The 27,102-nt window shown below is 38.2% G+C and overlaps 1 protein-coding gene across 1 annotated transcript; it reads left to right on the forward strand.

Moving 5' to 3' along the window:
* Positions 1-5,209: 5,209 nt before the first annotated feature.
* Positions 5,210-21,280, forward strand: ARMH2 (armadillo-like helical domain containing 2). The gene is made up of 2 exons (XM_027852316.1): positions 5,210-5,453; positions 20,812-21,280. Exons 1-2 carry the CDS (start codon positions 5,210-5,212, stop codon positions 21,231-21,233), a joined length of 666 nt encoding a protein of 221 aa, XP_027708117.1. The 3' UTR covers positions 21,234-21,280.
* The last annotated feature ends 5,822 nt before the right edge of the window (positions 21,281-27,102 follow it).

Here is a 27,102-nt window from a genome sequence, read left to right on the forward strand (position 1 = left end):
TAGATGCCCCAAGTCAATTTTATTCTCTTTGACACAAGCATTTTTAGGACACCATGACTCAAAAACAACACATTTAGTCTTATCATTCCTTCAGCTAAATCAAATTATGCTCCACCCTGACTCACAGGGTTCTCTCCCTCCACAAAGTTTCTTTTTAGTCCATGCCTATGATTACAATGGTAAGGGCATGTCCCAATGAGGAAACTCCCTCTACCAAGAAAGATCTGCTTCTGTTCTGCAGACCTACAGACAGGGAGTGCCTGAAGCACTGAGAAGCTGGGATTTGCCTAGGGTCTCATAGCCCATTTCAAAGGTGGCACTTGAACCCAGGTCTTCTTAACTCCAAAGTGGGCTCTCTCCATTATGCCAGACCACTTCTTCCTTGTGTCTTCCTGGATCACTTTGTATAGATCTGTATTTTGTACCTGCCATATTATGAATATGTACAGGCTATATCTCCCTAGTAAAATATAAATGAGGGTGTGTTGGTAAATGTTTAACAACCAGCTCTTCAAAAAACAAAAAGTGCCTAGGACACTTTGAAGTTTAATCTGCATGATATGCCCTAATATATGCCAGGCACTGAGCTAGGCATACAAATAAAAAGAAACACTAAGGAAACAATCCATACTGGAAAGAAACTTATGTTCTAAAGCAGAGTCCCTTCCCTCAAGGAACTTATGCTTTATAGGGGAAGAGAATTTGCACATGTAAGTATGTACAAAATAAAGACAATTTATTTGAGGGAAGGCAGGCACTAACATTTTGGAGATGAGGAAAGGCTTCATTGTAGAAGGTAGTATATAAACTGAGTCATGAAAGAAATGGATTCTTTGAAGAGGGAGAACATTCTAGTGCAAAGGCAGGAAATGAAGTCCATGTGGGATGAATGACAAGAAGGCCAATTTGGATAGACCATAGATTGTGGAAATAGAAGTAATACATAATGAGGTTGAAAAGGTAGCTTTAGACCAGGTTATAACAGGCTCTGAAAGTTAAACAAAAGAGTTTATAGTTGGTCAATCAATTAACATGCATTAATACTGTCTGTTTATGCACAGTCTAGGCCAGGGATGGGGACCCTGCAGCCTGAGGGCCACTTGTGGCCCTCTAGGTCCGCAAGTGCAACCTTTTGACTGAATCTAAGTTTCACAGAACAAATCCCTTTAATAAAAGAATTTGTTATGTAAAACTTGGTCTCAGTCAAAAGTCCTTACCCAAGGACCTAGTAGGGTCCTGGGTGCTTCTTAGACTCTAGGCACTGTGCTAATTGCTGGGGATACAAAGAAAAACTGAAAATGAAGTAGTCTTTCTCCTCAAGGAACTTACAGTCTAACTGGAGAGACAACATGCACATAAAGAGGTATGTAGAGGGGGCAGCTAGGTGGTGCAATGGATAGAGCACCTGCCCTGGAGTCAGGAGGACCTGAGTTCAAATGTGACCTCAGACACATAACACTTACTAGCTGTGTGACTTTGGACAAGTCACTTAACCCCAATTGCCTCACCCCCCCCCAAAAAAAGGGATATGTAGAGGCAATAGGGAGCCACAAGAGTTTATGTGTAGGGCAGTGATATAGTCAGATATGTGTGATTAAGGAAAGCCACATATAGGATGATATAGGATCAGCAGCGATGGAAGGATTATGTTCTGCATTGTTAAAAGAAATAAACAGTCATGCCAATATGATCAGAGGTCCATTGGAATGTCTCTCTAGTATTAAACACAGGGGCAGATAGCAGAATGGATGAAAAAACAGTTGGACTGAGACACAGTCGGAACAGAAATACACACACAGAGTTTAAAAAAAAGGGTTGGAGCAGAATCCATTACGCTTTAACTGAAGTAAAAAAGGCAGAGGTAGTAATCATGATCTCAGACAAAGCAAAAGCAAAAAGAGACCTAATTAAAAGAGCTAATGAGAGAAAATACATTTTGCTAAAAGGTACCATAGACACATCACACCTATCAGATTGGCAAACATGACAAACAGGAAAGTGATAAATGTTGGAGAAGATGTGGAAAAATTGGAACATTAATGCATTGTTGGGGGAGTTGTGAAATGATCCAACCATTTTGGAGAGCAATTTGGAACTATGCCCAAAGGGCTATAAAAATTTGCATACCTTTGACCCAGCAATAGCACTTATAGGGCTGTATCCCAAAGAGATTATAAAAATGGGAAAAGGACTCGCATGTACCAAAATATAGCAGCTCTTTCTGTGGTAGCAAAGAATTGGAAATGAAGGGGATGCCCATCAATTGGGGAATGGCTGAACAAGTTGTGGTATATGAATGTGATGGAATGCTATTGTGCTATAAGAAATGATGAGCAGATGGACTTCAGAAAAACCTGGAAAGACTTGTATGGACTGATGCTGAGTGAAGTGAGCAGAACCAGGAGAACATTTACACAGTAATAGCCACGTTGTACAATAACTAACTTTGATAGACTCGGCTCTTCTTAGCAATGCAAGGATCTAAGACATCTCCAAAAGTCTCACGATGGAAAATGCTATCCATATCCAGAGAAAGAACTATGGAGTTGGAATGCAGATCAAAGTATACTATTTGCTCTTTTTGTTTTCTCTTCTGTTTTGTTTTGTTTCTTCTTTTATTTAGTTCCTTTTATTGGTTCTAAGTCTTCTTTGTGAAGATGACTAATGTGAAAATGTTTAATAAGAATGTATGTGTAGAGCCTATATCAAATTGCATGCCGTCTTGGGAAGGGAGGTGAGGATAGAAGGGGAGAAACTCAAAAGCTTATGGAAATGATTGTTGAAAACTAAAAATAAATTAATTTTTTTAAAAAAATGTACCACATATTAAAAATTTTTACATCGAGTTTTTTTCTGGTCTCATTTTCAAATATACAGGAAAATGAGTCAAATTTATAAAAATAAAAGTCATTCCCCAAATTGATAAATGGTCAAAGGATTTGAAAAGCAGTTTTGAGAAGAAGTCAAAGCTATCTATAGTTATATGAAAAAAAAAATGCCTAAATCACTATTGATTAGAGAAAGGCAAATTAAAACAATTCTGATCATACCCATCAGAAATGACAAATGCTGGAGAGGGAATTGGGGAGAATAGGTACACCAATACACTGTTGGTAGAGTTGTGAACTGGTCTAAACATTCTGGAGAACAATTTGGAACTAGGCCCAAAGGGCTGTAAAGTTGTGCATTCTCTTCAATCTAACAATACCACTACTAGGTCTTACTCCAAAGAGATCAAAGGAAAAGGAAAAGGACATATACATATAAAAATATTTATCACAGCTCTTTTTATAGTGGCAAAGAATTGAAAATTGAGGGGATGCCCATCAATTGGGGAGTGACTGAACAAGTTGTGGCATATGATTGTGATAGAATACTACTGTGCTATAAGAAATGATGACAGGGGGGCAGGTAGGTGGCAGAGTGGATAGGGCTCCAGCCATGGAGTCAGGAGGACCTGAGTTCAAATCCAGCCTCACACACTTGACACTGACTAGCTGTGTGCCCCAGGGCAAGTCACTTAACCCCAATTGCCTCACCAAAAAGCAAAAAAATGAAATGACGAGAAGGGTGGTTTCAGAAAAAAAAAAAACAAGGCAAGATCTATATGAAATGATATAAAGTGAAGTGAGAAGAACCAGGAGATCATTGTGCACAGTAACAGCAATGTGGTAATGATGATTGACTGTGAAAGACTTGGCTACTCTATTCAATACAATGATCCAAGACAATTCCAAAGGACTTGAGTTGAAAAAAATACTATCTACCCAGAAAGAAAACTAATGAACCCTGAGAACAAATTGAAGTATAATTTTCTAACTTTATTTTTTTTGCTTTTTTTGAAAAATGGCTAATATGGAAATATGTTTTGCATGATTTCACATGTATAATTGATATTATTTGCTTGCCTTCTCAGTGGGTAAAGGAGGAGTAGAAGGGAGGGAGGAGCTGAGTTCAAATCCAGCCTCAGACCAAACACTTGACACTTACTAGCTGTGTGACCCTGGGCAAGTCACTTAACCCCAATTGCCTAAAAATTAAAAAAACAAAAGCAAAAACCAGAGAGAGAGAGAGAAACAGGAAAGCTTATAAGAGAAGGTTTGGGGACAAAGGTAATGAGTTCAGTTTTAGATATGTTGATTTTAAGATTCCTCTTAGACATCCATCCTGTTGGAAATATCCAGTTGTCCAAAGATACCACTGCTAGGCCTTTTAGCATTTATATAATGTTTTGTAAAGCAAAGTACTTTAAAAATAATATCTGACTTCATATTGTTTCTTAGAAACAATGACAACAATAACTAGCACTGATATTGGGCTTTATGATTTTTAAAGCACTTTATGTATGTTATCTTATTTGATCTTCACAACAACCCTTCAAGGCAGGGGTTGTTATCTCCATTTTACAGATGAGGAAACTAAGGCAGGCAGAAATTAAATGGCTTGCCAAGGGTCACACAGCTAGTAAGTGTCTGAAGTCAGATTGAAACTCAGGTAGGTCTTCCTGAGTATCTACTATACCACCTACATAATATAGTCATTTTTGTTCCATAATAAACCTGGGTCCTAAAATCACCTTTTGATATATGAGGTGGATGAGGATCAAGGAGGCTTATCCCATGATCCTACTACTAATAAATGTCAGAGACAAGATTTGAACCTAAATCTCCAGCGATTGGGCTAATTTGGCTGGAGTGGAGTTTTTTTGTGTACAAGTGTTGAGTAAGAAATTTGAGTGATGGTTCTGAGCTATATCAAAGAGGGCCTTAAATGTTGGTTAAGGTGTTATGTACCATTATTTTCCCTTTATTTTATTTTCTTTCAGAGGCAGCTAGGAGTGAATAAAGCTTCCTGTCTGGGGGACAGGAAGACCTGAGTTCAAATCCAGACTCAGATACTTGCTAGCTATGTGACCCTGGGCAAGTCCCTTAACCTCTGTTTGCCTCAGTTTCCTCAACTGTAAAATGGGAATAATAATAGCACCTAACTCACAGGGTTGTCTTCTGGATCAAATGAGATAATATCTTTAAAGAGCTTAGCACAGTGCCTAGCACATAGTAGGTGTTATATAAATACTTATTCCCTTCTTTTCCCCCTTGTTGTTTTATTCCATTCTACAGTGTTGCTAAGTGATCGACATAGAATTCTTGACTATTAACTGGCTTTACTGCTACATGTGGTATATGTGAAACTAATCAGCTACTGCCCAATGGCTAAGCAACAAAATATTTACAAACGATGTATGACAGTGGTAATTCACATATTCACGAGGATATTTTCTGTCTTTAAAAACCTTTGCTTCAGAGAGACGAAAGAAAAGAAAATTAATGGACTTGAAAACATTTTTCACAAAGAAAAAATCATAGTATTCGGCTATCAGGTGAAGAATAAGACTTTGTCCCTTGAGAGGAGAGCGCAAGCTGCCTATAAATTGGGTCTGTTGGCTTTCACAGGTACTGACTAAAAATCTTATTCTGACAGACGTGCTCTCATTTTTCTTTACCAACATATCCTAGCAGACATGGTCAAATGGATCTGAAAATCTTTTGTCAAATACAGTATAACATGAGGCTGTCTTAAAGTTAGTTTTAAGATCCATGGCGTGTGATATAAATTGTTAATTGACCACATGATGTTACAAAGGTGTCATGACTTTAAAGTGGGGTTTGGTTATATTGTAATAATGATTCTGATTATACAGTTATCCCTTCCACATCATGACTTTCCCCATTGAGGTTCTGATATTATCATGGGTCAGCATAATAAATTAAATGGGAATTTTGGAGGAGTTTTGCAGAAGCCACAGACGAAACTGGAAGACCAGCAGACAACACAGAAAAAGGTTAGAAACTCAGACAAGCACAAAACATATGTATAGTATTGTATAATATCAATGTTATCTTTTAATACCATAAATATACAATTTCTTCTTCTCTGGTATGAAGGAAGGGCCAAAAAAAATTTTACATGGATTTTCCAGATCGCAGGGGCACCACCCCCTAACTTCCATGATGTGGAATGGATCTATAATGATTAATGACTCTATTACTAAAGGATATTAGTTGGGACAATGTTATTTGGTACTGGACATTCATGCATCATAGCCCTATGTTTAAAGTTCTATGAAACAATGTAACTTTTTTACCTTAAAAAAAAACCTTAATGGTACAATATATTGAAAATAATCTTTCAGTAAGACCATGGTGTCATCTTAAATTCCAACCCATGAAATTCAATATATTATTCTGCAAAAGTATAATTTCACTGTAAGTAGGTATTTTATAAATTGTCAATTCTTGACTTAGCTAGTTCCAAGGCAGCAGGTAATAGGACAGCGAAGATGATGAATGACTGTTTGGAAACCTAGCAACTCTGAGGAGAAGAATGGGGGAGAATATTTGTGTGCTAGTCAAAGGAGGGGGAAATAGGGGCAATATCATGAGTATATTATAGGCCTTCTGGCCAGAAGGAGAGAAAATGAATGATTTCTTGACACATACCATAAAGCTAACTTGCAGGAAAGATATAATTGAAATGTAAGACATTGGTAGGAGGGCTCTTTCCACCCAAACCAAAAAAAACCGATACTTTTTTAAACTTCTCTTGCTAACAATTTTATCTTTCAGAAGGTAGAAGAAATGATAAAGGGTGAGGGGATGATTTATTCTGGACCTCATTCTGACCATTAACAAAGAACCAATTGACAAAGTAGAAATGATGAAAATTTTGGGAAGGGTATCTTAATGTAATGCTTTTTGCATTCAACTTGGGAATTACATATTACTTGGGTTCACTGTAGTGGTAATATACAACTAAGCAACCCCAACTAGTGCCTATTCTACTAACAGACCACACAAGATATAAAACAAATAGCATTTAATTAAGATATAACGAGAAATTAAACAATAGGGAAAAGTCAAGGACTAAAATCATTCTCAGCTTCCCATATACAAATGAATACAAATTCTAACAGGTTTACTTGATGATAGAGAAAGGTTTAGGAACTCATTGCTAAAGAAATGCCCAAGAAAACTCTTATTCTAAGGTGAGAAAGGTTTCAAGCTTCACTCAAGATTTCTGCTGTACCCCATCTTCCATAAGCTGACTAAGTTTTGTTGCTTTATAGAGAATAGAGAAGTTTTGAATGCTGTGGATAAGTTCTCTTACCTTGGCAGTATACTCTCCAAGGCTGTACCTATTGATAATGAGGTTGACACATGCATTGCCAGAGCTAGCTCAGAGTTTGGGAGATTCCCAAGGAAAGTGTGGGAGAGAAGAGGTATTAGACTGACTGCCAAACTGAAGGTCTACAGAGTTGTTGTGCTGACTTTGCTGTTATATGCCCATGAAACCTGGACAATATACCAGTGCCATGGCAGAAAACTGAATCATGAACATTTGAATTGTCTTAGGAAGATTCTGAAGATCATCTGGCAGGATAACATGCCAGACACTCAGGTCCTTTCTTGAACTAAACTGTCAGTCATTCAAACTCTACTGCAGAGAACCCAACTCTGATGGGCTGGCCACATTGTTTGAATACCAAGTGTATGCTTGCCTAAAAGAGTATTTTATGGAGAACTCACACAAAGCAAACACTCACATGGTGGCCAGAAGAAGCAATACAAGGACACTCTCAAGGTCTCTCTTAAGAACTTTGGGATTGATTTGTGACATGGGAAACAAAGGCACAGGACTGCCCAGCATGGCATGCCCTCATCAGAGAAGGTTCTGTGCTATATGAGCAAAGCAGAATTGAAGTAGTTCAAAAGAAACTTGAAAGGCACAAAGTTAGAGAATCCACCCCAAATGTTCACATGGACTATTTGTACCTGACCTGTGGTAGAGCATTCTGAGTTCATATTGGTCTGATCAGCCATAGTCAGACCTACTTTAATTTGACTCTAACAAAGTGATGTCATTTGGTCCTCTTCAAGAACGAAAGACAACAAACATGTTTTGCTGCTTCTTAGCTCCACTTCCTGCAGTTCTTCAAGGTAGACCAGACCCTTTCTTGCTGCTCCATATTCTGATGAAATTTGGAGATTCTGCCACTCAGCTACAGCATTCAGCCTCTATAGCTGCCATCCACTAAAATTCTGCTGCTACTGATTCCAGTATTCTCCTTAGCGGCCATCCACTCCAGTTCCACCCTCCATCTCTACAGCTGTCAATGTTGAAATAGTTGCTCACTACTGCTATTATTGCTTCAATAGGAAGGTGTCATTTTTTTTTATATGAATCAGGTCAACGTGCCTGGGGGTTAGTCAACACATTTAGTATCATATGTTCAGAATTAGATATGGCCTTAGAGGTCATCAGGCCCAGCACCCTTATTTTTAGGTGATAAAACTAAGGCCCAGCGAGTTTAAGTGGGTTGGCTAAGGTCACCCAGGTTTAAGTGACAGAATAGGTAAGAAGCCTAATCCTCTTACTCTAAATTCAGCACTCTTAAGCTCTTCTATCAACATCATCATCAACATCATTGTTATTATTATCAATAATAATAATAACTACCATTTTAATAGTACCTACTATGTGCCAAGCACTGTGCTAAGTGCTTTACAAATATTATCTCATTTTATTCTCATGCCTGTGGGAGGTAGATGCTATTAGTATCCCCATTTTACAGTTAGGGAAACTAAAGCAAATAGAGGTTAAGTAATTTGCCCAAGGTTGCACAGGTAATAAATGTTATCAATCATACTTGCAACCCCACCTAGCTGACACATTAGATTGTACCCTTGAGAGTAAGAATTGTCTTTTTTTTTTTTAAATTGAAACCCCCAGCACACTGTTTAGCACATAGTAGATGCTTGATAAATGCTTATTGACTCTTGCCACACAAAGGACTAATCAGACTATGGTCAAATCTTGATGATTTCCCCCAAGTGAATTTCTTTCACATTTTCCTTGTCCTAGTTCATTGTGATCCATGCCTCCTACCAAGTCTTTCTGAGGTTGGGGATAATTATATGTATTGCTACTCATTTACCCTTTCAATTCCAATTATCCTCTAGCCCCTTGCTCTAGTAGCTATGCATTTTATCTTGAATTTTTAACATGCCTTAAAAAGGCACTAGAAATCCCGGAAAGGAAGAGCACAAGTAAGTAGCCTCTGCTAGTATTCCTGCCATTACAACAAAACTCTTATAAGTGAGATGAGATGAGATGAGATGAGATAAGATGAGATGGGATGAGACAGGAATGACATGATCTGATCAATATCCTCTAGAATTTAAGAGAACAAATTTCAAAGATTTCAGAAAAAGGACAAGTAGGATCCAGTGACTTGAGATTCTACAACAGCAGGATGGAAGGCTCCCAAGAATGATATTGTTGCTAGACAGTTGAATTCTGATAAGGAAGAAATATGCTTATTGATTGATTGATATGGCTGCACAAGGAAATCATTGATAAACTTAAAATGATTAAAAGACATGGACAGAAGATGAAACCATGAATAAGGATATATTCATCTGAGGATTAATACTAAAACAAAGGAGGTCAATCCTATGAAAATATCATTTTTTAAAAAAGGCTGAGAGACAGAATGAGATTAAACTTGTGATGAATGCTGAGAAAATATAAAAGGGCTTTTAAAGCTCAGTTGTAAGCAAGAGGAAAATCAAAGAAGTGGATAGAATCAGTGATTGGAGTGGCTAGAATCTTGGTAAATGACCATGGAGATTAGGTGGAACTACTTAAATTGTATTTGCTTTCAATTTTTCTACAAGCAAAAATGATCTTCAGAATGGGAAGATGAATATGGTTAAAAATGAGTATACATAAAGAGATAGAAAAGAAGCACCTGGATACCTTAATGAGTACATATCATTACGCCTGGAAGGATGATGAAAATGTATGGATATGATTGTTTACTTACTGTTATTGATCTCTGAAAAATCATGGAGAATGATAAATAAGCTGTGGGACTGGATAAGGATAAATGTCGAAATTTTTAAAAGGGGAATAAGGTAGAGTCTTCTAAATGAAGTTAAAAGGATCCTACAGAACAGTATTTTTTACTTCATTATCCAGCAAAATCCTAGAAAGTTTTATTTATTTGTTTGTTTGTTTGTTTTTCAGAGGGGTTCTATATACATCTTGTTTGATGGCCACAGCAACCCTGGGAGATAGGTGGTTGCTTGATTATTATCCTTCATTCTCAAAGAGGACCAAAGTGACATCACTTTGTTAGAGTCAAATTAAAGTAGGTCTGACTATGGCTGATCAGACCAATATGAACTCAGAATGCTCAACTACAAGTCAGGTACAAATAGTCCATGTGAACATTTGGGGTGGATTCTCTAACTTTGTGCCTTTCAAGTTTCTTTTGAACTACTTCAATTCTGCTTTGCTCATATAGCACAGAACCTTCTCTGATGAGGGCATGCCATGCTGGGCAGTCCTGTGCCATTGTCTCCCATGTCACAAATCAATCCCAAAGTTCTTAAGAGAGACCTTGAGAGTGTCCTTGTATTGCTTCTTCTGGCCACCATGTGAGTGTTTGCCTTGTGTGAGTTCTCCATAAAATACTCTTTTAGGCAAGCATACATTTGGTATTCAAACAATGTGGCCAGCCCATCAGAGTTGGGTTCTCTGCAGTGGAGTTTGAATGATTGACAGTTTAGTTCAAGAAAGGACCTGAGTGTCTGGTATGTTATCCTGCCAGATGATCTTCAGAATCTTCCTAAGACAATTCAAATGTTCATGATTCAGTTTTCTGCCATGGCACTGGTATATTGTCCAGGTTTCATGGGCATATAACAACAAAGTCAGCACAAGAACTCTGTAGACCTTCAGTTTGGCAGTCAGTCTAATACCTCTTCTCTCCCACACTTTCCTTGGGAGTCTCCCAAACTCTGAGCTAGCTCTGGCAATGCATGCGTCAACCTTGTTATCAATGGGTATATCCCTGGAAAGTATACTGCCAAAGTAAGTGAATATATCCACAGCATTCAAAACTTCTCCATTTGCTGTGATTGATGTTTCCACATATGGATGGTGTGGTGCTGGCTGATGGAGCACCTGTATTTTCTTGGTGTTAATCGTTAGGTCAAAATTAGCAAAAGCAACAGAAAATCAATCCATACTTTGCTGCATCTTAGCTTCAGAGGCTGCATTGAGTTCACAATCATCTGCAAACAAAAAATCATGCACCAACACTCTCTCCACTTTAGTCTTGGCTTGAAGCCTTTTCAAGTTGAATAATTTACCATCAGTATAGTAGCTGACCTTGATGACACATTTGTTCTCATTGAAGGCATTTGACAATATGGCTGAAAACATCATGCTAAAAAGCATGGGAGCAAGGACACAGCCTTGTTTCACTCCATTGGTGACTGGGAAAGCACGAGGGCATTGTCCATTATCCAGAACTCGGGCAAGCATGCTGTCGTGAAATTGACGTACGGTACTGATGAACTTCTCCAGGAAACCAAATTTTGACACAATTTTCCATAAGCCCTCACAACTGTAACAGTGATAGTATCAAAAGCCTTGGTCAGATTGATAAACATTGTGTACAGATCTCTATTCCTAGCATTTCTCCTGGAGTTGTTGGGCAGCAAACACCATATCAACTGTTCCTTGGCCCTTTCTGAAAACATACCGGCTCTCAGGTCAATGACCATCTTCCAGGTGAAGAATCAGCCTATTAAAGAGGTCTCTGACAAGAATCTTGCCAGTAATGACTAAGAGAGAGGAATTCCCCGCCTCCTCCGTGATTATCACAGGACAATCTATTTCCTTTACCTTTATAGAGATGGCAGTGGAGGTGTCCTTGAATTCCTGGGGGATAACCTCTTATAACCCGGAAAATTTCAGTCAGCTTTTGTATGAGCAATGGACCCTCCACCTTGTAAATCTCAGCTGGAATAGAATCAGCACCAAGTGCTTTGCCACGTGAAAGGAGCCTAATGATACTCAAAACCTTTTCTTCAGTTGGAACTTCAACTAGGGAGGGATTAACTTCAACCTGAGATAAATGGTCAGTGGCTTCAGTATTGATTAATGATGGTCTGTTGAGAACACTATGAAAGTGTTCAGCCCAGCTCTCTAGGATCATGTCCTTATCACTAATCAATGTAGCTTCATCAGCACTAAGTAGTTGAGATGCACCATAGGTCTTTGACCCATAAATAGCCTTCAGGGCATCATAAAAGATTGTTACTATCAGCATAAAACTGAATTTCATCTGCCTTCTTACTGAGCCAAGAATTCTGCATCTCTACTTTGCTTGTACTTAACTTTTGATAAAATTAAATGCTGCCTTCTTAGAGATAGATGAACTATCCTGTGGGTAAACCCTATGGAGTTCTCATCTTTTATTTAGCAGCTTCTGAATTTCCCCATCATTTTTGTCAAACCATTTTTGATGCTTATGAGTGTTCTGACCCAGATGAGCAAATGCATTACTATACACCAAATCTCTAAAAATTGCCCATTCCTTTTCTGCTCCATTGTTGCACATTGTTGAGTGCTGGCTCAACTTTCCCTCTAAATTAGCAACAAACTGTTCCTAATCAGAGAAGCACTCTAATCTGTTGACATTAATTCTTCTGGTAGTCATTTTGCCTTGGGGCTGCTGCTTTTGTTGAATGTGAATATTTAGCTTGGGGAGAGTATAAGTCTATGATTGGTCCAGCACTCTGTGCCACACATTGCCTATGTCACTCTCACATCCTGTCTGTCTCTTCTCTTTAAATCACATAGTCTGTTAAATGCCAACATTTCCTGTGAGGGTGCATCCAAGAAGATTTATTTCATTGGGTAAATGGAAGACAGTGTTGGTGATGAGAAGGTCATGAGATGCACAAGTCCTCAGTAGTAAGTGACTATTGCTTTTGCTGTTTCCAACTCCACTCCTCCCAAGGATTCCCTGCCAAGTCTGGTAGTCTAAGCGTACTCTAGCATTAAAGTCACCCAAAATTATAAGCTTGTCCTCTTTTGGCACATTGATTATAAGAGTATCCAGATCTTCATAAAATTTTTCTTTGACCTGATCAGGGTTCATCATGGTGAGAGTGTAGGCACTGATGATGGTGGCATGGTGTTTTCCTTCAAGTGGCAATTACATTGTCATGAGCCTGTCATTCACTCCTTGTGGTAGGCATACAAGCTTGTTGATTAGATTAGTTTTGATTGCAAAACCTACACCAGCTTCACAGTACTCCCCTTCACTGCAGCCACTTCAGAAAAATGTACATCTAGCTCTGACTTCAGTAAGCTGGCCTTCATTTGCCAGTCTTGTTTCACTCAGGACTGCTATTTGGATGTAATACCTGCCAAGTTCTCTCACAAGAATTGTTCATCTTTCAGGACTACTGATTTTGCATTGTCTATAAATGTGCACACATTCCATGTACTGATGGAGTGTGCAATCATCTTTGCATAAGTTTTTGTACATTTTGTGTGTGTGTGTGTGTGTGTGTGTGTGTGTGTGTGTGTGTGTTTCAGCCACAGAGTGAGGTCCCTACCAGCGGCCAGAGTTGAGTAAAAATAAATTTTTTAGGGAATCTTTTCTAGCCCCCTTCCTTACACCAGGAGGTGAGCAGTGTGATCTGTGAAAGGCTGCTTAGACACCCAGGGGACTGCCGAATCCCATTGCTGTTTCCAGTGAGAAGATGACCCTATGGCTGGGCCACCTGTGTGTAGGGTTGTGACTATTGCTCCCAGTGGATCTGTACTTGCTGCTTCATCACTTGCCTATTGCCACAGGACTTTGAGATGGGTAAAAATGGCATGGGTGATGTCTTTTTATTCGTGCATAAATTTGATTCAAGTGAGGTAGAGTTGCACGAAGTCACTGGCCTCACTCTCTCTTCCAGAGTCATCACAGGCTAGTGGCAAGACAGAGTCAAGGTGACTGGTGATGGCTCGAGATGGAGTGGGTGACGTTGGCATCCTCAGTGTCTAACCAAGCTCTAAGCTAGACCTGCACAACTTGGCAGTAGGTAGTTGCCAAAATTAAAATAGGCTAAACTTCTTCAGGCCACAGATAGGTTTTTAGTGGCTCACTTTCCAAGTAAAGGTACAACTAATGATTAAACTATTTCTCAAAAATACTCTTTTTATCGATCAGGATATAATCCAGAAACTGCAATCAGCAAAGACTTCTTTATGAACTCACTTTCACTAAAAGACTTCCCAGGAGCAGCACTTTCTTCAGAAATCTTAAAACTCTTCTGAGTTTACTTTCTTGGAAAATCATTGTTCCCCACTGAGATTTATCAGCAATTTGAATACTTTAATTTGTTTTTCATTGGTGTCCAATTTGTTTAAGTCAGGATGTTTTGATTCGAAATGGCAACAAAGATCATATTCTTTCAGAACTTACTTCTCAGCAAACAAGGCACAATATTTTGTCTCTCGTGTAAGTAAACAAGTACCTATTTATTCACTCCAGATTAAATATTCTGTGTTCTTATTCAATTTTCTACTTCTTTTTACCACCCACTTTACAAAGTCACCTCAAAAACTTTATTGTTAGAACCAAAAAATCTGAACAGCAACTGCTCACATACAAAGAAATACTGAACTGACTGTCTGACCTTGGAGAGAGACTCATGTAACTTGGAGGGTGGCCGTGCAGCAAGGGAGGGGAAGAAGCCCTCGTGTTGTTGCCGCTTATCACATAGCGGGCATCAGCTGCATTGGCACGTGGCTACGCTCACTTTGTCCTGTTCAACACCAGTAACGACCAAAAACACAGCAAAAAGATACGACTCTCACTCCTCTCAGACTAGAGACAGACTGACGATGGTTGGTTGCCACAGGTCATGTGACAAACAGGAGAGAGTGCTCAGTGACCACCCACTTGCCAAGTTACAAGAGGGACACAACAGTGACTAGTGGAAGGTGGGTTAAGCGGGGAACAGACAGAGCACTCCTTACATCTTTACTTTCTTTCACATCATCTACATTTTTCCTGGGCCACCTGAAATCCTTTGGTGGGCCATAAGTGGCCCGAGGGCCATATGTTGTGCAGGCCTGCTCTAAGCACTCCATAGCACCTGCTTCAGCTGTCTCACTAGCTGTGTGACTCTGGGCAAGTTACTTAATCCCATTGCCTATCCAAAAAAAAAAAAAAAAGTTAAAAGACATCAAGAAGCAAGAAGATAAAAGTCCAAAAGACAATTTTAAAACACTCAAGGGTTATCCATCCATGACATTCTAGGAAAAGTTTAACCTATGAGCTTACCAGTTAAGATAGTAATGTAAAAGATCAGAGAGGAGGAACTCAACTCTCTCATATATCTTCAAGCCAAGATCTAAAAAGGGCATCAAATAATGATCAAGAAATGCACAGAGAAACATAGTAACCTTCTTGAACAAGCCCAGGACTACACAGAAAGACACCCAGAACTGTGTGGAATACCCCAGAAGGACTGGCAAAACTTTATCGTTCTGCCTGGGTCTGTACTAGAGTTGTTGGAAGACTACAATGCCCTAACCAGGACCCCCCAGAAGACCACAGAGTTCTAATGAGGAACACTGAAATCTGTCAGTGCTCTAGAGGAATGAAGTTTCATCGTGGAAAGTGGAAGCCAACAAAAGGATTGAAATCAAGAACAGGATCAAAAGTGACCTGAAGATACCACCAGGAGGGGAATAGAAACTGTCCCTGTCACAAAACCCCAAATCAAGAACTGAAGCTGAAAATGTGAGTAAACAGAAGAAAAATTATAGTTTGACTATAATAAATACTGTGGATCAAGAGACATCCAAGAGATAAACACAGAGGAAGAAACTAATGCCACAGTAACTATAAGCAGAGTCTCAGGGGGATAAAAAGACCTGGCTACAAGAACTCAAGGAAGGGAAACAAGAATAAAGAAGAAAAAATACACTGATGAGGAAATAAAGAAGAGTGCGGAACCTAATATCTAGCATAAATTGAGTGCATGAGAAGAATATATAAACATGAAGGGTATGGGCATCTAATGGTAGAGACAATATATAAACAAATATATACTATATATGAAGCAAGCTATATACAGAATAAATGGGAAATAATTAATAGAGGGAAGGCATTGGAATTAAGAAGAGTTGGAAGGCATCAGTAAAGGATGGGATTTTACTTGGACATAAAGGAAGCCGGGGAAGTCAGTTGGCAAAGCTAAGGAAAGAAAGCATTCCAGGCATTGGGGACAGCCAGAGAAAATGTAAAAACATACTAAATGGTTACACACTATGAACAGGTTGAATTTATATGAAAAATGTAATTTTAATTCAATATCAAGACATCTATAAGCATAATAGATTTTATTCATAATAAAAATAATAAAAACCACAGGATTATATTAAAAGATACAGAAAAAAGCTTTTGACAAAATGCAACACCCCTTTATGTTAAAACCATTAAAAATCATGGGAATAAATGAGCTATTCCTTAATATGGTAAATTGTATTTACTAACACTAATAGACAGGATTATTTGCAATGGACAAATGGTCAAAGCCTTTCGAATAAAATCAGGGGTAAATCCGGTCTCAGAAACTTGACACTTACTAGCTGTGTGACTCTGGGCAAGTCACTTAACCCTGATTGCCTCACCAAAAAAAGAAAAAAAAAAGATCAGGGGTAAAATGAGCATGTCTTTTGTCACCACCACTATTTGCTATAGTTATAGAAATGTTATCTATAGCAATAAGACAAAAAAAAAGGAATCAAGGGAATAAACCTAAGCAAAGAGGACACAAAATCAATGTCTTTGCAAATAACATGGTTTATTAGAGAGTCAACTAAATGTATCGAAGCAATTTATAACTTCAACAATGTGACACGATACAAATTAAATGCATAATATCTGCCTTTCTATCTATTACCAACAAGACCCAGCAGGGAGAAGAAGTAAAAAAATTATTTCAAAATAACTATGCAATATATAAAATAGTTGGTAGTTTAAATATCAAGATAAACAAAGGAATTATATGAACATATCTATAAAATATTCATTACAGAAATAAAGATAAATAAAAATAACTGGAGAGATATTAACTGCTTGTGGTTGGGCCATGCCAATGTAATAAAAGTGATTACATACAGATCAGTAAACCAACAAATTGACTTATAAAACTAGAAAAATAAACAATAAAAAAGGATTCATCTGGAGTATTAAAAGGCCAAGGATCTGAAGGGAAATCTCAAGACAAAAGTAGGAATGAACAAGACAAAGCAATACCATATCTCAAAATATACCATACAGAAGTAATCATCACATTTGTTACTGGTTAAAAAAACAGAAAAGTTGATCATTTGAAAAGATTAAGTTTATTAGACCCAGAAACTATTAAACATCATAGTATTTGATAAACCAAGACCTCCAAATATTAGTTTAAGGACAAAACAAGAACTTCTAGAAAGATGGAAGACTGTGTGGCAGAAATTAGGTTTAGAGCAACATCTCCCATTATATCCCATAATATATCTTCAATAGATAGAAAACCTAGTTATAAAAGATCATATCATAAACAAATTAGAGGAACAAGAAAGGAGCAGCGAGGTGACACAGTAGATAAGGCACTGGACCTGGGGTCAGGAAGACCTGAGTTCAAAATCAGCTTCAGACACTTACTAGCTCTGTTACCCTAGGGAAGTCACTTAACCTCTGTTTGCCTCAATTTCCTCATCAATATCCCCAAAGAGGATAATAATAGCACTTACCTCCCAGGGTTTTTGTGAGGATCAAATAAGATAACATTTGTAAAGTACTTAGCACAGTCCTTGGCACACAGTAAGTGTTATAAATGTTAGTTATTATTATTAACAGCTGTGGATTGGGGAAGACTTCTTGACCAAAAAAAGATGCAAAGAAGATTATAGGAGATGAAATAGATAATTTCAATTATACAAAATTAAAAAGTTTTTACATACATAAAATTAATGTAGTTTAAAATAGAAGGGAAATTTTCCCCAGATAACTGGGAAGAATCTTTACAGCAAGTTTTTCTGATACAGGTCTGATGGAAATAGAAATTGGACATGTGATTTTATTGTAAAGGAATCCCCCAGAATGGGAATCATTAGGTGAGGAAATTCCTTTTAAGAATGCAGGTCAAGGAGCAGCTAGGTGGCGCAGTGAATAGAGCTCTGGCCTTGAAGTCAGGAGGACATGAGTTCAAATTCAGCCTCAGACACTTAACACTTATTAGCTGTGTGACCCTGGGCAAGTCACTTAACACCTATGGCCTCACCAAGAAAAAGCAAAAAAAAAAAAAATGCAGGTCAGTACTTTCTCTGCAACTTGTAGTCTTAGCCCAAAGATCTAAGAAGTTAAATGACTTGTCCAGTCCAGGGTCATATAGCCAGTATCAGGCAGAGGCAGGACATAAATGCAAGTCTTCCTGGCTCTGAGGCCAGCTCTCCATTCACTACATAATTCTGCATTTTTCTGACAGCCAATATAAATAGGGAATTGATACAAATATATAGAGCAAGCGCAATTCCCCAATAGATAAATTGATAAGGCATTTTCACAGGAACAAATCTAAGCTTTCAATAGCAACATGAAAAAAAAATTGAAAATCACTTGTAATAAGAGAAATGAAAATTAAAATAACTCTGAAATCCCATGTCACACCTATCAGATTAGAAAAGATGATCAAAAAAAAGGAAAATGACAATTGCTGGAGTGGCTTCAGGGAAATAAGCACATTAATACATTGTTGGTGGACCTGTTCAGTAGCCAGATATTCCAGAAGTCACTTTGGAACTATACCTAAACTGTGCATAACCTTTGACCCAGTGATACTTCTACTAAGCTTATTCTCCAAATAGATCAAAGACAAAGGGAAAAGACTGATATGTTCAAAAATATTTATAGCAGCACTCTTTGTTGTAACAAAGAACTAAAAAGTAAGAGGGTACCCACCAACTGGGGAATGTGTAAACGAATTATGATATATAAATGTAACTGAACACAATTATACCATTAAAAAATGATGAAAAGGTCTGATCTGGAGAAACTTGGGAAAACATATGAACTATGAGAAAAAGCAGTGAGAGTCAAGGCCTCTTGGGCTAGTGTTGCTATAAGTCTGATCCTTACGTTGTATTTATAAGGTTGTTCATGTTAGAAGGAAAATGAGGGCCAGCTGAGACCTCATGTAAGAAAAGAAGTATGATGATCTTGGTGACTTTCTGGGTGCCTATTTTTGTGCTCCCCTGAGTTATGTGTCTCTGAGGAAATAGTATGTATTAGATAGTGTTATAAACTGCCAGAGGCATTAGGCAAAAAAAAAATGTACCTAACAGCTACCAAGGGTGGGGAACCTGCAGCCTCAAGACCACATGTTGCCCTCTAGGTCCTCAAATGCGGTCCTTTGACTGAATCCAAACTTCACAGAACCAATCCCCTTAATAAAAGGATTTGTTCTGTGAAAGTTGGACCCAGGAACCTAGAAGGCCACATGTGGCCTCAAGGCCACAGGTTCCCCACAGGCAATGATGATACTGTCATGAGGTCAATGATGGTTGTGTCCTTGACATACCTTCTGAGCCCTTCCCTATTTTCTCTAGCAAGCCTGTGTCAGAGGTTCCTGTAGCCCCTGAGATTCCTATGTAGACGGTCCTATCAGAGGATCCTGATAATGTTTACTAACTCACTCATCCCACCAGGTAGAGAATCAAGTCACTAGAAGGACTGGGGCAGAGGATAAGGAAATTAGGAAAGAATCTGTTGGCTAAACACTGGGACAGGGTAGGAACTTAATCACAAGACTGTAAAAGAAAATGGCAAATTGAGATGTAGAGAAGCAACTAAGTCATAGGAGAACAAGATAAATATTCTGTTTGCTGGGTAAATAATACTATGGTCCTGAGGAGAAGTCCCTCAAACTTACCTGATGCTATTTCAATGAATTATTGATCTAAGGCTCCTTACGGTTCTTTCTAGGGTCAGGATTGGCCCCAGAGTCTGGGATAGGACTTAATTCAGCTACAAAGGTTATGACTATGGAGGGGCAGGGAGCCAGGAAGCCCACTATAATTAGTCAGAAAAATGAGCTCCATAAAGATAGGAATCATCTCCTATGTAAATTTTCTCCAATAGCATGTAGCACAATGTTCCATACTCCCTGAAGTATTTAGCTTAAATGTTTGCTAAAATGAATCAAAAGCTAATTAAATGTACTTTGGGTTCTATTTAAGTTTTATTCTAAATTGTCTTAATATGGTAATTAGGGTTTGGTTAATTTTAAGATTATTTTTCCTTTTTTAAGAGAAAAATATTGATATGCTTTGTTTTGAGAACACTTTCCACCAAAGTATATTACAAGAAAATAATGAAGCAAAATTGCACTAATAGCATAAATTTGACTAATGGTACCTGTCATTTCCCACTTTTGTAGTTTATCAATTGTTAACAGAAAGGAAGGGTGTGGGTTTTAACTTTGATAATGGGGATCTTTGCTGTTGTGTTTGGCTTTAGATTTGTTGTCTTGACTCTGTTTTCTCATCCTATATATCCCTTTATACAAGTCTTCATATGCATTATTCCTTATGGTACAGTTCTAAGCCATTCTATTAGATTCTATTACCTCTTTCAGTCATTCCCCAATTTGAAGAGAGGTAAACTGAAGAAATCTTCAAGTACTGCTAAATTTACTGAGAGTCATCTATTCAATACTCCTACTTCCATAAGAGCTATCCAATCTCTAAAATCTTTCTAGGGCTTCATTTTGAAGCACAGCGCCATTGGGGATGGAAGGGGATCCAGCCCTTAGGTGGCTGAAAGAGCTTATTCGGTAATTAACTAGCTAATTAAGATAAATTAGAAACACAATTGTTTGTTTTTTTGTTTTTCAGGAGGACCGATAGCAGCAAAATGGGTAGGCGAATACATGACTGAGGTAGCAGCAATCTTGCAGAAGGAAAACCTTTCTCCTCATGTTAAGGTCATGCTACTACAGAGCATGTGCAGTTGGTGCTACTTAAACACTGTCGGCCAAAAGAAAGCCAGAAACGTAAACATGCTTCCCATTCTTGTGTCTTTTCTGGAAGAGGAGAACCCCAATCCCCATTTCAAGGAGTCCACCCGGCTCGTTAAATTCTGGTCCTGCTATGTTCTTGCTATCATTATCTGTAACAACATGTCAATCGTTCGGGATCTTGAGAAATTTAAGACTTTGAAGTTTTCACTCCAAATGCTGGCAAGGGAGAATTGGCTGGGATGGCCTGAGAATTTTGCTGAAGTCTTGTTCTTCCTAATGGGGTACAACAGGACTTAATTAGACAGGCTATTTAAAGGAAACAGGAATCAGAAAAATAGCTTCCCCACTTCGACATTGGTGCTCTTATGCTTATCTTATATTACACTGGTGGCAGAGGGCAGTAATAAAAATGGATATAATGTTATTTTTCAAAGGTTTCTTTACTCCTAGAGTTGCCTAGAATTGCAGAAGGTTTGCTGTTGCTACAATGACCAAACAACTGGAAAATACTGTTGCTACAAACGTCAGATTACACAACTGCTTTCCCCGCATTTTTCAAACTGTATATTGTATTCAATTCAACAAATACTTTTAGCATTTACTATATATAAGACACTGAGAGATAACACATATTCAACTACTAACATACACATCCCTCTATATTCTTAGGGAAATCAGTTGGTGAACTATTGACATGTGTGTATATACACATATATAACTGGCATGTATGTAGATGTATATACAATATACATATGGATATGGATGATGTACACATGTAACCACTAGGTGGCATTGCTACTAATCAGATTCTATTCACCAAAAGGACGAGGCTCTGCAAAGTCCCAAATTCACCCTATTTGCCATATGGTCTACCTCAATCCAGAGGACGCTCTAGGGAGACAAGCTCTCAGAAGGGGGGAGGGGAAGGGAGCATTTATTAATCACCTACTATTTGCCAGCCACTGTGCTAAACAATTTACAAATATTTTCTCATCTGATCCTCATAACAAGGTATTATTATTATCCCCATTTTACAGATGGGAAAACTGAGGCAGACAGAGGTTAAATAACTTGCTTAGGATCACATAGCTAGTAAGTGTCTGAGGCTGAATTTAAACTCAGATCTTCCTAACTCATGAGTTCTACCATACAGGCATTTATCAGGAGGTTACTCTGTGCCAGCCACTGTGGTAAATGAGAAAGATAAAGAAAAAGCAAGAATGGTTCCTCCTCTGAAGGAGCTTGTGTTCTACAGGGAGAGATAATGCGTATTTAGCAGAAGTCAGAAGGTACACAACAAACACAGAGTAGATAGAAGATTTTATAGGCATGCTCTGAACTCAAGAGTTTTAGACCACAGATCCTGGTGTCCGGATTCAACCTCAGCTGATACCACAATAGGAGGTGTATTTGATGCAGAAATCAACAAAGTCTTTCCGATGCAGGAACTGGCAAACCTTCACAGTGCTGGAGGTAACAAACTTTTGTAATGCTAGCTAAGCTGTACTCTAAGCTCAACAGCTCCAATCTGGGATCTCTGGGCTAATATTAACTGGGTGGTGCTAGCACCTGAGGCTGATGTGCTTCAATTTAGTGTCATAGGCAGAAACAGGGACCTCTAGCAGCTTCTTACTATGGTTGACTCTTAGTTCATGGAGTGGGGAATTGGATCCAAAGGCAGACCTTGGGCAAGGAAAGTCTTATTACCATTCTGTCCACCCATCTACCTATCTTTTGATTCTTGAATCCTCTCCAGCACTTAGTGTCATTTTATCCTTACAACAATCTTGAGATTTAGGCACTATTACAATTTTATAGATGTAGAAACTGAGACAGACAGAGGTTAAAGGACTTGCCCCAGGGTCACACAACTAGTAAGTGTTAGAGATCTGGATTTGAACTCAGGGCTTCCTGACTCTCTATCTATGTATCACCTAGCTCTGTCACAACAAATGAAGGGGGTAGGGGGGAGAAGGAAGCATTTATTAGTACCTGTAATAGCCTACTGTGCATAGTACTAGGGATCTTGACTTTATGGATGGGGTCATTGCACATGAAGGTAGGATATAACAACTTTGTTGGGTATTTATATGCACATATATGTTTACATAAATTCCAATATTAAGCTTTGAAAACCCAGCATTCTAGACTTCTAAAATGTTAGGGTTTGTGAAGGACACTGGATTCGAAAGGAAGAAAGCTATGTATGGAAAACAAGGGGGATCCCAGCTACCCAGAATTTAAGAGGATAATGAAATATCTTCTTGACAATGTAGTCATTGTCCCATATGGTAATAGGGAATCTGGACCCTGGCAAATACTGGGCACTTAACCAATCCTTATTGAATTGAATTGATTTGGGTGTAGGACACGGGGGTGTGTGTGTGTGTGTGTGTGATTTCATCAGAGTTTGTGAAACTCCCTCCACTGGTGCAGCTCAACAGCTGGTCAACAACTTGAGATTTTAAGGAAGGTGCACAAGACACTAAAAGCTTTAAACGATTTGCCCATCATTACATAGCCAGCCATGTTACACAGCAGTAGCTGCAAGTGGAGCTCAGACTTTCCATACTCCAAGGCCTACCATGATGGGCAGATCATTGGCCCCTGGGACCTTTTTTGCATCATGGATTCCTTGGTGATATGGTGAAATCTATGGACCCCTTTTCCAAATAAACACATAAAATAAAATACAGAGAATTATAAAGGAAACCAATTATATTGAGATGTAGTTATTAAACTTTTTAAAGTGCTTGGATTCCAACTTAATAACCCATACACCAGGCAAGGCTGCCTCTTAACCAATCTTAGGAGGGGAAATAGGCATTGATATCTTAACATCATTTAATTTTTTAAAAAAATCTCCTCCACCCCTACCCAATAAGCCACCTCTTATATTATCAAATAATGTTTTTAAAAGAAAGAGAAAAATGGGTTAGCATAATCAACAAACACATCAACTGAGTCTGAAAATGTATACAATATTCCATACCGATAGTCTCCTACCTCTGCAAAGAAGGGAAAGAATTCATTTTCTCAATTCTTCTCTAAGGTCAAACTTCTCATTCATTATAATGAAACAATTTCTCAATCTTATTGATGGAAAAATAATCATTTTTACCTCCAGCTTCTCTGCTCTGTGTGACCATAGAGCAGATTCTGATTATTGAAATCTCTTTTATATGCTGCTGATAAAAGGAGTTCTTAGGAAACTATACAACAAAAGCTTCATGCTACAATTCTTGCTGAAATTGCTACTGAACATCTAGAGAGAGACCTGGTAATTTTTTAAAAAAATCTTTTGTTGAATTAATAGAACCAAAATCTTTATCTTTTAAATTTCTGGTTGTAGTTGTCAGGACTGCAGCCTTGAATTCAGTCAAATATTTATTTATTGAACACCTGAGTTGTAAAGTCCTGCAAGTGTATAATGGAATCAATAGAAATAGAATGATTTCAAATGCTTCAGAAGACTTTCTAAAAGTTTCAAGAGTCTAAAACAGAGGAAGCAACAATCCTTCTCCCCAAGATAACTAATAACTAGCATTTATATAGTGCTTTAAGGTTTGCAAAGTGCTTTATAAAGATTATTTCATTTTATGCCCACAGCAACCCTGGAAGATAGATGCTATTATTATCCTCATTTTATCTATGAGGAAACTAAGGTAGATAGCTGTTAAGTGACTAGCCCAGAGTCATGAACTTAGTGTCTGAGGCTGGATTTGAATTCCAGTCTTCCTGGCTCCAGGTCCAGCACTCTATTCACTGTACCACCTAGATCAAGAAGTGCCAAAAAAGTTTTTGTAGGGTCCGTGGCTGGGAGGACCTTAAAGTAGCAAGAGTAACCATTGAGAAATAGCTCCATCAGTTCTCTTAGCTTCATATAATTACTAGAGACCACCTGGGCTCCAAGAACATTGCCATAGCCGCTTCCCTGCAAAGCAAAGGGCTGTAAGAGACTCCTTTGCAATCTGTCAGAGCATTAAGGAATTGGTGCTCATGAAGAATAAAGAGAAGCTGAACCAGGAAAACAATATATATGACTACAACAATGTAAATGGAAAAAACAACAAAACAATATAAATTGAATGCTGTGAAATTTGATGACCAAACAACCCCAAAGAAGAGAGATTAGAAAGCAGCTTCCCTCCTTCTTTGCATAGGTGATGGACTCTGGGCATGGGACCCTGCCTACAAAGGCAGACTTTCTCTGTAGGTTGGCTGCTTTGGCTACACCCTTTGAACCATTTTTTTTCTTAAATAAGAGATGGTTTTGTGGGAAAGAGAAACAGACAGAGACAGAGATGAAGAGAGAGACACAGAGAAGAGAGAGAGACAGAGAGACAGAGACAGAGTCAGAGACATATAGAGAGAAAGGAATATATTGGGAAATATAAGTGATGTTTAAAAAAAAGATAGCAATAAAAATTTCATCTAAAAAATCAATGCTTAATGCTAGCATCTAAGTAGAGTGCCTCTGACATCAAATCCTCAGATTATCACCTGAATGAAGTTTTACATGTAATAATTCAAAAGCCATTTGATTCCATATTAATCCAAATAAATCTATTAGCTAATAATCTGATAAAACCAAATCCGAAATAATGAGAACACTTTCCCTTAATGGACCTTCCCTCTGTTGGTTATCTCCAATTTATCTTGCATTAATCTCATTTATAAATAGTTTGCATGTTGTCTCCCCTTTTAGACTATGAGCTCCTTGAGAGCAGTGGATGGAGTGCTTTGTCTAGATTGGGAAGATCAAGTCCAAATCCAACCTCAGATACTTACTAGCTGTGTGACCCTGGGCAAGTCATTTAACCCTATTTGACTCTTTCCTCCCCTGTAAAATGAGAATAATAATTGTACCTCACAGAGTTGTTGTAAGGATCAAATGAGATAATATTCATAAGTGTTTACCATAGCATCTGGCACATAGTAGGTGCTATAAAAATATTCCCTGCCCTTCCCCCTTCCTTTGTGTCCTCAGAATTAATCACAGTGCCTCGCACATAGTAGACACTTAATAAATATTTATTGGCTGATATAGAACTTTTAAGACCACCACTAAGCTAACTTGGGTGATGACATAAGAGTTATTTTAAAAGGTCAGCGTCTTTCTTTCTTTGCTGTTGTTGGAGTATTCTTTGTGTTTGTTTCCATGAAGATTTGTTGATGAATGTTGTTGGCTAGGTCAGAATGGTGGGCCTGAACCAGAGTGGGGATTAGGAGCAGAACTTCTTTAATACTTGACCCATGATTGCATTAAGGTGGCTGTTCTCTGACCACTGGTACAGATCATACCCCAGCTCTGCCCCCTCATCCTGTGCAATTCCTTTGTCCTTGTCTCTTCTTAAGTCTTCCACAGAGGAGTCCTCCAATATTCAGGAGGTCTCTTTCTACTTCTTTTAGTATGGAATTATCAATGAAAGTTTTATTTATCATAATAACAGCTCACTTACATGGCGCTTTCAGGTTTGTTTAGCACTTTATATGTATTGTCTCTCTTGATTCTCATAACCATACTGTACTTCAATGCAGAGCCCTCACTAAGAGCCTTTTCATCTGGGACAAAAACGAGTTTTGGTTTCGTCTTCAGGGCCCAGGGACAAACCATGAGAATTGGAGTCCAAGAAATAAATTCACTGGAGCACTTAGTATTCAGAATAGAAGGCTGGGTGCCCCTCTTTCTAATCCACATATTTTAATGATCATAGTCACACTAAGGAAAAAGCAAGAATGACTCCCAGTGAGAAGGAAGAAAGTCTGCTCAGAGGTAGCTACAATTCTGCAGTTCCCACACTACCAGCTTAAAATCAAGTTATAGCATAATATAAATAATGATTTCCTTAAAAAAAAAACTTCAAAAACTCCAAAGTTCCCCATTCACTATTGACTTTTAAGGAAGAAATATGGTGTTTTTGATGTCAGCAACCCATACATATGACCTATGGAATTGTGACAAAATTAAGAGAAAGTATTTTTGTATTCTTTGCCACAGTTCTACCCTACCAGGAGACTAATTTACAGTCATCAGAATGAAAGGGCCCATATGCCCCAAAATAGCACTTTTTTTTGTGGTAGCAAAATTAGAAACAAAGTAGATGGCTAAACAAATTGTGGTATATAATGTGATGGAATATTATTGCACCATAACAAATATTAA

This window comes from Vombatus ursinus, unplaced genomic scaffold (genome assembly GCF_900497805.2).
Source record: "Vombatus ursinus unplaced genomic scaffold, bare-nosed wombat genome assembly UNPS02009573.1, whole genome shotgun sequence".
Classification (NCBI taxonomy): Eukaryota; Metazoa; Chordata; class Mammalia; order Diprotodontia; family Vombatidae; genus Vombatus; species Vombatus ursinus.